Raw genomic sequence first — 12930 nt, forward strand, 5'->3', positions numbered from 1 at the left:
GATTACTCTGGGAGGGAAAGGGGAAACAACCACAGCACTCGCTTCCTTCAGTGCAGTGAGTTATGGACCACTCATGATCATTTTTCAAGGAAAGCGGATGAAAAATGAATGGTTGTATGGGTCTTCTGAAAACGCAGTCGTGAGAGTGTATGATAACACCGTGTAACAATTTTTTTTTTTTTTTTTTTTGGTTCCTGGGTAGTAAGTGTTATTTCCTAATTGCTTATGCCTCAAAAGTATAGAAAATGGCTATTATTCCCCACAAACTTTGCTTTTGTGACCAGGACAGTGATATTTTGAAATTTACCTATTTTCCAGAACATTCCAGATAGATCCAGTGCTGAGTAAACTTGGAGTAACTTCTAGAACTTTCCAGTAATATAAATAGTAGTATAAATACAGGGGCCTTAAGCCCACCAGTTCAGTTTAGTTCCAGCTGCCTAAATGGATACATATCTGCATTTTTCTGAGATGGCATCAAGAGGCTGGAAGCATCCGGTAGACGCATTTTGCTATGTCTGCGGCCAATTTATCAAGACAAGAGCGAAAAAGTACTCAGTGGAAGCATCTGCTAAGATGTGTGAGGCCTACAAGGCATATTTCGGCATGCCTGTCGGGGATCAAGACAAACCCTGGGCACCTCATTTCACCTGCGAGCACTGCAAAAAAACTCTGGAAGGTAAGATGGACAATTTTATGTTATTCGGACTGGCAAGAATGCACCTGCTATCACGTATCCAAACCTTCCGTCATCCATCGCCCCGGTGCCACACTGCCATGAGCTCCCCATACCCATTCCTCTGGAGAGAGAGCAGCCGTCTTTAGAAGAGAGCAGCAAGTCAGAGAGCGAGGAAGACGTTGCAGATCCAGATTACAACTTCAGAGGTGGAGCTGAGTACAGAAACCCATACTACCCCAACCAAAAAGACCTCAACGACTTGATTAGAGATCTTGGTCTCACCAAGTCCAATGCCAAGCTTTTGACGTCTAGGCTCAAGCAGTAGAACTTGTTGGATGAAAGTGTGCATGTCGCAGATCAGAGGAAGCGTCGCCAACCGGAATCGCCTGTAACCAGAATGAGTGGCGCCTCTTCATTGACAGCTCATCCAGCAGCCTCAAAGCCGTGCTGCTCCATAATGGTAACAAGTACCCGTCTCTTCCCCTGGCTCACTCGGTGCACCTCAAAGAGGATTACAACAGCATCGAGACCTTGCTGGACACCTTGAAGTATGATGAGTATGGCTTGGAGGTCATAGGAGACTTCAAAATGGTAGCATTCCTGATGGGTCTCCCTGCTATCTTTGCCTTTGGGACAGCAGGGACACCAAGGCGCACTACCACAGATGGGACTGGCCACAGCGGACCGAGTTCTCTGTGGGGAGGAACAACGTCAAGCGGGAGCCACTGGTGGACCCCCAGAAGGTGCTGATGCCACCACTGCACATCAAATTGGGCCTTATGAAACAATTTGTCAGAGCTCTAGATAAAGAGTCAGCAGCCTTCAAGTACCTTCAAGACTTCTTCCCTAAGCTGTCTGAGGCAAAGGCCAAAGCCAGTGTCTTCGTCGGACCACAGATAAAGAAGATCCTGGAGTGCAATGAATTCCCCAAGAAGCTCACTAGTAAGGAGAAAGCGGTTTGGAACAGCTTTGTCGCAGTGGTTCGGGGCTTCCTGGGCAATCACAAGGCCGAAAACTATGTGGAGCTAGTTGAAACTCTGGTGAAGAACTACGGCACAATGGGCTGTAGGATGTCCCTCAAAGTCCATATCCTTGATGCTCATCTTGATAAATTCAAGGAGAACATGGGAGCGTACTCGGAGGAGCAAGGCGAGCATTTCCAACAGGATATACTGGACTTTGAACGCCGCTACCAAGGCAGTATAACGAGAACATGATGGGAGACTACATTTGGGGGCTGATTTGTGAAAGTGATTTACAGTATAATTGTAAATCTCGAAAAACTACTCACTTCTAAATCTTTTGTAGTCATTTTTGTATTACTTTAGTATAAATACATGTTAATTTGGATTCATATGTTGTTTTTTTCTGACTTTATGTGAACGAAAAGACACAAATCCGCCCGTTTTTCTTTTAAAGGAGTGGCAAAAAACCTCACATCAGCCCATCGTGCAGCCATTTCCAGAACTTAAAGCATCGGAGGACCACGCAGTTCTGAACTGCATATAGGCTGACCTGCAGGTGCCCAGCCAGACACAGGGGTTGCTGGTGTGCGGTGAGCCAATGACTCCTTAGCTGACTTAACCTCTACCCCGCTCAGGCAGCGCTTGGCCAATTGTGCGCCGCACCCTAGGAACTCCTGTCCACGGTCGACAGTGGCACAGTGGCATAGCTTGGATAGCTTGGAACCGGCAATCTTCAAGCTATGGGGCACACGCTGCACTCCTAGAGTAGTGCCTTTACCAGATACGCCACTTGGGAGCCCAATACATCTGTGATTACTAACTGCCAACTAACTTTTACTTCCCCTTTCTCAATACTTCCAGCTAGCCTACTTGACCCTGAAGTATTCCCCATTAACAACCCAACAGCAAAATGAAATTACAATGTTACCCATTCACAGAACTGCGTAAAATGTAAAAGGCAATGCAATTTTGCAAAAGTTTAAAAACAAAAAACAACAACAGTTTCTAGAATTAAAAAAGTATCCAAAGTCAGTATTCAAAATTGCAGAATACAGTGCTCGATAAGGCCCTAATGTCACAGCTCACTTGCAAATGAAAATGCACAAAAGCAACTAAAGATCACAGACTTAAAAAAAAAATGCATCACAGTATCAAACAGTTTTATGATTAACTGTTTTACAATACCGTAGCTTGTCTCATTCACTTTGTTTTTGGTCCATTTTTGTCACGTGAAATTGGAAGAAGCACCGTGTAACTGCACAATAAAGGCAGATTGATGTGGCACGCGAGAAAATAATGGTCTGTGATAGATAAACAAATAAATTGTAACATTGAAGAGATGGGCTTTGTATCAGAAAACTGGAGACAAAGTGTCGGAAATTGCGTGAGACGGGTGGGTGCATTCATTTTACTACATATAAAATGGGGATTGATTTGTTTCTTAATACAAGGATGGTAAAATGTGACTGACATGCATCTGAGTGTCGTATATCGAGTGCTGACGGTGTATATATGTATGTATGTGTGGATAGATCAATAAATAGACAAACAGATAGATAGCTAGATAGCTAGATAGATAGATAGATAGATAGATAGATAGATAGATAGATAGATAGATAGATAGATACGTACCACTTTGGTTGCAAATGTCTTAACCCCAATATGCCTTTCCTCCAGTTTTTGAAAACCTTACCAAAGTCACTCCTGGTTTGTCCTTCTCATGTGTCGAATGTATTAACCTCTCCCTGTAAATAAAATATAAATAGCCATGTGAACATGTGGATTATTTCAAATACATTTTAATGTTGAATATACCTGTTTACAAGATATTATTGCCATGTCCTCAAACCCAAACAGAATTGAAGAAACAGAATATAAACTTAATTTGAACTATTTTGTTTTTTCTGCTGATTTATATGTACATAGAGCTGCATTGACCACTAATGTCGATGACAGAATGGATGCTGGCTGTAATGCATCAATACTTCATTAAACCTGTTTGGTGTAGATTGCTAATGCTCATTCAAACCCAGACACAGATCACCAGAATTTACTTCACTTGCTAGTGTCTTAGGCAAGGGCATACACATTGAGATACCCTGGTTTTGAATTATTTCCAATTATTTATTTCTTACTAAGCCACATGTTGCGATTAGATTCTGGATAGAGGCATTTTATTACAAGGAAGTTGTTTGCCACACACCTACATTACGGGCAAAGAGATAAGGCTTTTATTGTTATTCACAATAAAAGCAAATGGAAAGGATGGGTCTTTATATGGTTATTACCAAGTCTGACTAAGATCATTCAACAGCTATGCTGACTGGCCAAAAATATTGAGTATGTCTATAATAGCTCAGATTGAGTTGCTCTCAAGGCATTGTTTGATTGGAACCGGTGTTTCTTGTCCAGGGTTGAAGGCTGACTGGACCAAGCACTTATTTACTTTTATCAATATACGCACGTGTCTGGATGCTCAACACACAATGACATGCTTGAGACCAGGGCTGTAATTTCTGTGGTGTTTTTTTTTTTTTTTGCAAACTTGCCATTTCAGAAACACTCAGAAACTGTCTTGATGGAAAGGCTGGTAAGGCATCCAGTGTGTTGAGGGATGAACCAGTTGAGCTCTCGCTATCATGTCCCTTGTGAAGTCACATAGATGTGTCTCCCATAACTGTTGCTGAATAGTTGCACAAAATGCCAGACAGATTGAGGGGACCACATGACGCGTCATATGACCGCCTGTATTTGCAAACATTTGTACTTATTTTTGGCCAGTGTCTGCCTCATAAGTGCAATTTTGAAGGAAACAAACATAAAGCAAACATGTCATGCAGTACTTGAAAAAAGATCTATTTCAAAGCCTTAATTACAGGTGTTCTTGAATTTCATTTGTCATCTGAAACTGTCTCCTCCCCTCAAACACCAAACCAACCAGCTTCTTCCCATAATTATGACATGCTTCAATCCCGAAGACACTGCTGGTGAGAATGACCTTGGAAGTGAAACAGTAACAAACTATATGAAAGTATGGCAACCAAATTGAGAAAATGATTTAACCTAGTATTACACCAGATATCATTTAAAAAAAGGAAAATGCATGTTTGTTACATTTTTTTTCAAAACTGCATCTCTACATAGGGAGTGTCAGTACACTGTAATTAACATGTATGGTATTCCATGACTGCTGCAAAATCTTAATCTGCTCAATAACAAAACACTATGGGAATAATCTGACTGACATCACCATTCACTGCACCCCCATTCTAAAACATGAAAAAGAAAGTTGAGCCTTCTATGCCAACAATAACGGCTGTTATGGGATGGGATGGGATGACTGCTGTGCCTGTGGTGAATCACTAGCTAAATCTAGTCATTTGAGAGCCAGGGAAATTCCAGAAGAGTATCTCAAAACATCTGTTTAAATGCTGGAAAGTTTGGGGGGAATTTTTCTTGGCAAAAAGACACATGCACCTATTGACCCAGTCAGGAAAACAAGACTGCAGTGAAAGAAATCCAAGCATGCACACATTTCTCTTGAGTTATTTCTGACTTAATCTTTTTAAATTGCCTTGTTTTATACATTGTTGTTTTAAATTCTAAGCTACTGCATATGCTTTTGTCTAAAATAGTTACCAATTAAGTTTAATTATCTACATTATAGTTTATCTAACTCACACGCACATTTATATATATATATATATATATATATATATATATATATATATATAATATTTGCCAAAAGCTAACTTACATAAAGCTGGATTTATTAGTTATTAACAAAGAACATAAGTATATGACAATGTTGCCGACTGAATGAGATAATTACAAGAAGCCGATATAGTAGCTTAAATATGTTAGACTCTACAGTATTTCACAATTTGGGAATTTCCCCCAACAAAAGCACATGAAAACAACACACACTCAGCGCAGCCGTCGCGACCCGACAGATCCCTGGGAATTGTAGGAAACACATCAAAACAGCAGACAACAAACAAGCTACATTTTTGTTTGTTTGTAATTTGAAAATCCCTAGGATGCCTTCGTTTGCATAGGGGAAAAAAAAACAAAAACATGCATATTGTATGACAAAGGAAAAGTGTATACATTTTTTTTTTTTTTTTCTGTAAGGGTCAGTATACATCTGATTCCAGTATTTCAGATGTGTGGTTTTACGTGAAAGTTTACGACAGGGGCGGGCATTAAATTTAAATAGCCCACAAGTCATGTGGTTCAATGTTCAGGAACGAGTTTAAAGCGAAGCTTACTCTGACCTACTTCAAAAGGAGGGAGAGTACAGTGTTAGCTATTGAAGCGTTGCATGCAATCTGCTTGTTGCGTTGAAACGATTTAATACGCCATTGCCTTTGGAAGAGTGGCACTTATATTTTGGAGACCTTTATCATCTCATCATTTGAAAGGATCCGAAGAACAAGGTAAGCTAAGCAAATTTTTTGTAATATAACTAAGAAAAGACACACGTTTTCTTATCAATAGAAAAAATAAATGCTGTGAGACGATTAAACTCCAGCTACCAGCATCATACAAAGATAAAGTTGCTAATGTAACTGATATAGAGTAGCCCTTTAAAAATTGTGTAATTATTCAAAGCATTGTTCACATGATCTGAGTAAAAGAAAAAAGATTCAAACCCTGGTAAAATGCTCTAGTCTTGCAGATTGACTGGTTCATTAAGTTCAAGAAACACAAGGATCCACGTTAGACCCCTCCTTTGTCCTGAAATGCTTTCAAATATCCCAACCAGGATACACTTGAACACAAAATAGAATACAACAGTGTTTTTTTTTTTTTTTAGTAAGTACCAGATTTTTGCATTTAAATGTCAGGTTCATTTATGAAGAAAGCAGTAAGACTTAAGCCCGATTTTGGGACCACATAAACAGGTGTTATATTAATACTGGCACCAAGGAATTGTTCTGATTGCTTAGTTTATTCACCATGCAGCTACATCAGCATTATGTTACATTGTTTTAATTTGTACCAAAACAATTCTTAAGTGCCACCACTGTATTACTTGCATTTTACATAGCTAGTGAATTTGTATAACATAGCTATAGCCTACTATATAGTGAAATAATATTGTAAGGGGAAATGCAATGCAAACTAATACTGTAAAATATCACAAGATATTTATTACTCATTATTGATAAAAAATATAATATTAATGAGTAAGTAAATACAATAATACTGTAGCGTTTCAGGGTAAACAAAAAGGGAGGCAGAAGATGGCAGCAAGATCCCATTCCGATATTTATTAAGGTCAGCGTCAGGACATCCCAACACAGCCCCGAACTGCTCGCAGGCAAATCCTAAATAGAGATCTCCCCGCTCCGCCCTATTGGCTCACACACACAAGAGTACATTTACATACACACTGACCAATCGCTCAGACCCTCAGTCCCACGCAGCAGCTGACTGGCGGAAGTGAACAAAAATCACAGTGCAGTAAACACAGACCCCATCTACATACAGCTGCACTGTGCATGCGACACCCTAGGCAGCGCACGCGCACTGCCTAGACACAAAACGCTCTTTACACACAGATTCATGCAGGGTGAATTATTCACTGCGAGAATGACAGGACAGCACACACACACACACACACACACACTTAGTACAGATCACTACATAGCTCCCCCCTTAAGTTCTCTTCATCCCTGAAGAGACAATGTTACAGTCCTGAACGATCTGGAGCTGGCCAGACACCTGCAGTTGATCCCTGGAACTGTGTACGCAGTCTGCTACTTCAGGAGGGGCTTGTTTTTTTGTTTTTTTTTCTAACCATGCCTAAAATTCTGATTTCAGACTCAAAACACCAGGATTTTAGTTATTTGATACACTTCATTCTTCTTCCATTCTGCACAAGTTATTTACATTCGGTTCATTGTTTTCAAATCACGCACAAAAGTGCCTTCTAGCCACAGGATCGCATTTCAATTTGAAGTTATCGACTTTCCATGATGAAAACTAAGTTCTGGGAGGTTACCTTATGTCTTCTGCTTTCGACCAACTCTGAGAAGACACCTGATTTCTAGTCCTGTGCGAATCATGCTTTATTTTCTAATTTACAAAAAAACCTCAATAATACCTTAAAGGCGTGAAGACGTTACATTATTAGTCTCTGCCTTGCTAGTCTCTCCTGGCAGCCCTTTCTGGGTTTTTGTAACCAATAGAAGATCATCCTTTTCCACAACTAGCCAATCAAAAGTGTTAGGGGTGGCCCGTAAACCCTCTCCAAGTCAACTATCTCAAAGGGGTGACAAGTGAAACAAAGCACCAGTGTAATATAGTATTTAGGAATGCATCACATTCGGATTATTACTTGTTAAAAATAGTCCTGAATGTCAAAAGTGTGGATTTGATATTTGTTTTGTGACCAGTTCACGTGAACAGATGTGAACTGGTCTGAATCTGCCTAAGTATGCAGTTGTTACAGTAACCTTGTGGAATCAGGGAATTTAGCTGTAAACAATACCAAATCAGTATATAGTACTATTGAATCGGTGTGGAATGTATATTTCTAACTATTCATTTAATTGCATTCTGAAATGTGATATTTAAATGCTTTTATTTTTTTATTTTTTTAAGAACAAAAAAAAGCTGTGGAGATGCACAACATGGATGACATTGAAACAGAGGAGATATTAACCTGCCTCCGAATAACCGCTCATCATCCACTGCACGAAATCCAAAACGTGTTTCAGCTGATCAACTTTAACAAGAAAGAGAAACACCTGGCAGAAAATCCCCTCAAAATCGGCCGCGACACAAATTCATGCCACATTTCATTATATGATCGGCGGGTTTCCCGGGTCCAGTTTAGTATTCAGGCTTTCCGACACTTCAACAGCTCACAACTGTTCTTTGAAATCCAAAACCTGAGCAGAAGAGGAAAGCTGATAGTAAATAATATAGAACTTGAATACCTCAATAAGGTTGAATTGCCAAAAAAAGCCCTTGTGAGGTTTGCAGAATTCCAGTTCTTGGTGGAAAAGGAAGATGGAGAGTCAACAGAAAACTTTGAGACTTTCTTTGAGTTGGCTAGAGCACCATGCCAGGAGGTACTCTATGTACCTTCAAAGAGCCCAGTCCCAGAAACAGGGCTCCTGATCAATGAATGCTCCATTCCTCTGCACTGCAGCCTTCAAACTCCAGTGGAGATGGAAGAGTGTGAACTAAAATAGTTGAACAATTAAGTACAAAACGAATTAGCGTGTGGACTTTGTGTTTTATAGCAAATAATCTTCTTAATCTGACCTGTTGTGCACTTTCATTCACTTTACAGGTGTTAAGTGTGTAGTTTTGAAATGGCAAATGTTATAGCAAGCATGTTTTTATTTTCAAATCTGATATCTGCTACTATGCTAGGTTAAAGAGAAGACTGTCTTGCTTTCCAGAAAGTCTATTCCTGCTTTACTTCATAGGCCACGTCACTTAGGGATCAAAGTATGTTGGTCATTAGGAGAAGCAGCTATTTGGTTACTGGCAAGAGGAAAGACTGTAATGTGACTTTTTCTATCATTTTATTGCTCCAATAAGGTTTAAGTGTAAACTGTTACAGACAATGTGCAGGTAAGATAGTAACATACATTTACTGTACGACTTACTGCTACCTTTTTAAATTAAGTGTGTTGTTTTTTTGTTTTTTTTTCTTGTCTGTTAAGTTTGTTTCTGAAAGGTGAGGGACAGAAGTATAGGCTAGGGTCAGACACAATGCTGGCAGTACTCGTAACTCTGCAAGCAAACCTCACTCCTGAACTGAACACCCCTGTTACTTAGTACCTTGCCCATCCTGCCAGCATTGCTGAGTTACCAGTATGTGGTGCGTACTAACTGCTACAGGAATTGGAGGCGAGTTAAAGAGACTAGTGAGGTACAGCACTCCATCCCCCATTACAAAGCTTGTGCTGTATGTAAATAACTTGCCTGGTGTTTAGCATTTAGCAATAACGTCTCCTTCCTGGCTGTCCTTGGTTTCAATGTTAATGTAATATCAATGTATTTATATGTTTTGTATTTTTATTTAAAAAGAGCAACCATTGTGGATTGTTTCTCTACCTGCATGTAAACAAATAAAAAGTAATGTACATTGTTGTTTTGTTTACTTAAACAATACGGCACAGGACTGTGGGGCTGCAGTGAAAAATACCACAAGGGTTTTCAATTCCAAAGGCTTTTTGTGATTCAAGAATTTCAGGATTTAATCATCCTGGATAATTGATAAGCTTACATACCAGAATCATATGGAACTTGATCTTGTGTTAATTAACCCCATTCTTACTAAATATAGTGGCACCATCAAACAGGTAATTGTCTCAGCTTTAACTATAAGTAAAACATTTTATGGAAGAGACCATCTCACGAATGTAGTCATTTTTCAAAATGTTATTCATTTTCTTATAATATAGAACAAACTAGGGGTGTGAAGTTGGAATTGCCCTTCTTCAAAAATAGGCAGCATATTTTAATAAGGAATATTACTGCTATTATCCATTTACGCGAGAATAATGTTGAGGGTGGCAATCCTTCTAACTTCAAAAATGAGTCTGCAAATGACTGCCAAGTTTGGGAAAAATTAAGTAAACATAAAGGGTCTCAGTGGGATTAATAGGCAATAACAGTTCCATCCCTAGTTCTATATTCTTAGAAAACTGATCAGATTTATGGGACTGGCACTTATTAAAATATTTTGCATATATTTTTCATAAAGAGGAGATGAATCTCTCTCTCTCTCTCTCTCTCTATATATATATATAGAGAGAGAGAGAGAGAGAGAGAGAGAGAGAGAGAGAATTTCAGTAATATCAAGATATTTAGGAAGCAAGGACTCTGAACGAGGTAAAAAGGGCATGCTGGCTCCACCTGTCTTTCTGATTTAAGGGTTCTGACCCAATACTTTTGGCAGGGCAGAGAATATGCGAAAATTGGGAAAATAAAGGCTGACTAAAATGTTAAGTCCTTCGGAGAGGAGATTTATTTTTAATATACCCCCCCCCCCCCCCCCCCCCCCCGAACCTGAGTGATTGCTAATACGGACAGGTAAGTTGGTCACCACTATCTACCTTTTTTTTTTTAATCCCCTGCTGGATGAATTCCGCAACGGGATATAGTGAAGGCGGTCACACGTCACGCTTCACATTTTTTTTCATGTATCTGGAAAACCGCTTAACCAATCGTCACGAAACTTGGTATCAAGCACAATCTGTTAAACACCAGAGCCTGTGGATATACTGTATGGGGGTGTCTGTCTGTACATCCATCTATTTGTGTGTCACACTTGTATTTTTTGAATATATCTGGAGATCTGCTTATTCAGTCATAATGAAACTTGGCGTTAACATTATCTCGTTGAAGTTATTGAGTATCAGATTCTGGTGCTGTAGGGGGTGTATCTCATACTGTACTTTCCTCCAGCTGTATGTCACATTTTTGTATCAAATTGTGCTCACACATTCAATTGCTAACTCTTAACATACTCTTAACATCAACAATTCATGTTGATTTTAGTCTTAAAATGATGCTGTTTTCCTTTTACTCCTACATTTACATGCATTTTGTATGTCCCCAAGACTGGGGTATTTAACTTAAATATGCAGGTATTTCTAACACAGCTTAAGTATGGGGAAGTGGAATGTCCACCGCACTTTCACTACAAACCATGCTTATGATATCTGCTATAAATACTTTCTCTAAGAAACCGCATTTACACACAAGGGAAGTGATGTAACAGACTGCAATGCTTTTATTATCCTGTGACTCCCATTCAGAACCATGGTGTTTCCTTCCTGACTTTGCAAATCTTGTTCTGCTTTCTGAGTAGCTGCTGATCCTTTAACAGGGTCACCAATACTGAATAATCTATGAGCAAGAAGGGTAATGGATTAACTCATCATCAAGACGGTATATACAGTACTGTGTTTCCTGTTAAATTCTAAACAGTATAATGAACACCCCCCACCTCCCCCTTACATTTTTATTTAGCTTCCTTGAGGTGTGGCATAGTTTGCAGGTCAACATTCACATAGTCTCTTGCAGTATCAAGTATCAAGGTCAGGTTTTCTGATATAAACAAAAGGATATTGAACAGCCATAAAGAATGTAGTAAACAATTCACCCAGGAATCCCACAGTAACAGAACAGGTTCAGAAGCCTTATATGACAATACCATACATGTTCCCATGCCACAGGAATATTTTTGTTAAAAGTATCATGAAAAAGTAAATCGCAATGAGCAACTGTATATCCTGAAAATGTAAGAGTGACATATGTACATACATTGAATGTGCATCAACACATACATAGTCGCACAATACATTTTTGTTGGCAGAGTAGTGACACTACTCTGCACCAACTTGTGGTTTAGAGCTGTTGGTGTTGAAAAGGCAAGCTACAGTGCTGCGAAGCCATTCTGAAGGGATGACTCCATTTTAATTAGTACACCCACTTAACAGCACATCACTTTGAGGAAGGCTGACTATAACACTTTGGTCTTTTAGGAGTTTTAACTTTTATACATACAGGTAAAAATGTTGAAAGCATGTTATTGCTACTTGAAGTGCTGTTCTTGCATTGTTGTATTGCACAGTTATTACAGTCCAAACTTTATTATTATTGTGGAATTTATACTATTGAACCAGTGAACACATATACAGATGCTCCTTTTAAGATCACACAATACCCAAAATGTTTAAAATATGTATAAAATCGGGTTTATCGGATTGTAGCCAAATGAAATCCGAATGTCACCGAGGCCAGGTACGCATGAATAAAGTTTGGTGAAGATTAATGTAAAATCAGTGCAGTTCTGTTCACCGGTGATCAGCCCATAAAATCCCATTTGCGAGACAGAGTGAAGGCTAATGCCCAGCCTGACAGTAAAAAAAAAATTGGTAATTTTATTTTGTCTAAACCCTTTGTTTTGCTCCTTGTGCCTTTCTTTGTTTATTATTAAATAACAGGTTAAACTGAGGCTTCTGTCTCTGGGTCTGCTTCCTGACATTCACCAGCCTTGGCTGTGACTTTATCCTTTCACAGATGGACAGGGGTGTGCAATTTAAAAAAAATAAATAAATAATCTTGTCCAAGGGCCAAAATGTTAGAAAATTCTACTTGTCCTTCTTAAAAATCTACTTGCCCCCTCACCGCCCATAGAACACACAAATAGAATATACGTTTTAGGGTTTTCCTATTAAACAATGAACACAATCAATTGGTGATTAACAATTTCTGCTTCGTGAAATTAAATAAGGAAAACGTAATGCA

At 39.1% G+C, this 12930-nt stretch overlaps 1 protein-coding gene across 1 annotated transcript; it reads left to right on the forward strand.

The window, feature by feature from the left end:
• Positions 1-5907: 5907 nt before the first annotated feature.
• Positions 5908-9742, forward strand: LOC121295585 (TRAF-interacting protein with FHA domain-containing protein A-like). Its single transcript, XM_041220411.1, has 2 exons — positions 5908-6083; positions 8257-9742. Exon 2 carries the CDS (start codon positions 8277-8279, stop codon positions 8850-8852), a length of 576 nt encoding a protein of 191 aa, XP_041076345.1. The 5' UTR covers positions 5908-6083; positions 8257-8276; the 3' UTR covers positions 8853-9742.
• The last annotated feature ends 3188 nt before the right edge of the window (positions 9743-12930 follow it).

This window comes from Polyodon spathula, chromosome 2 (assembly GCF_017654505.1).
Source record: "Polyodon spathula isolate WHYD16114869_AA chromosome 2, ASM1765450v1, whole genome shotgun sequence".
Taxonomy (NCBI): Eukaryota; Metazoa; Chordata; class Actinopteri; order Acipenseriformes; family Polyodontidae; genus Polyodon; species Polyodon spathula.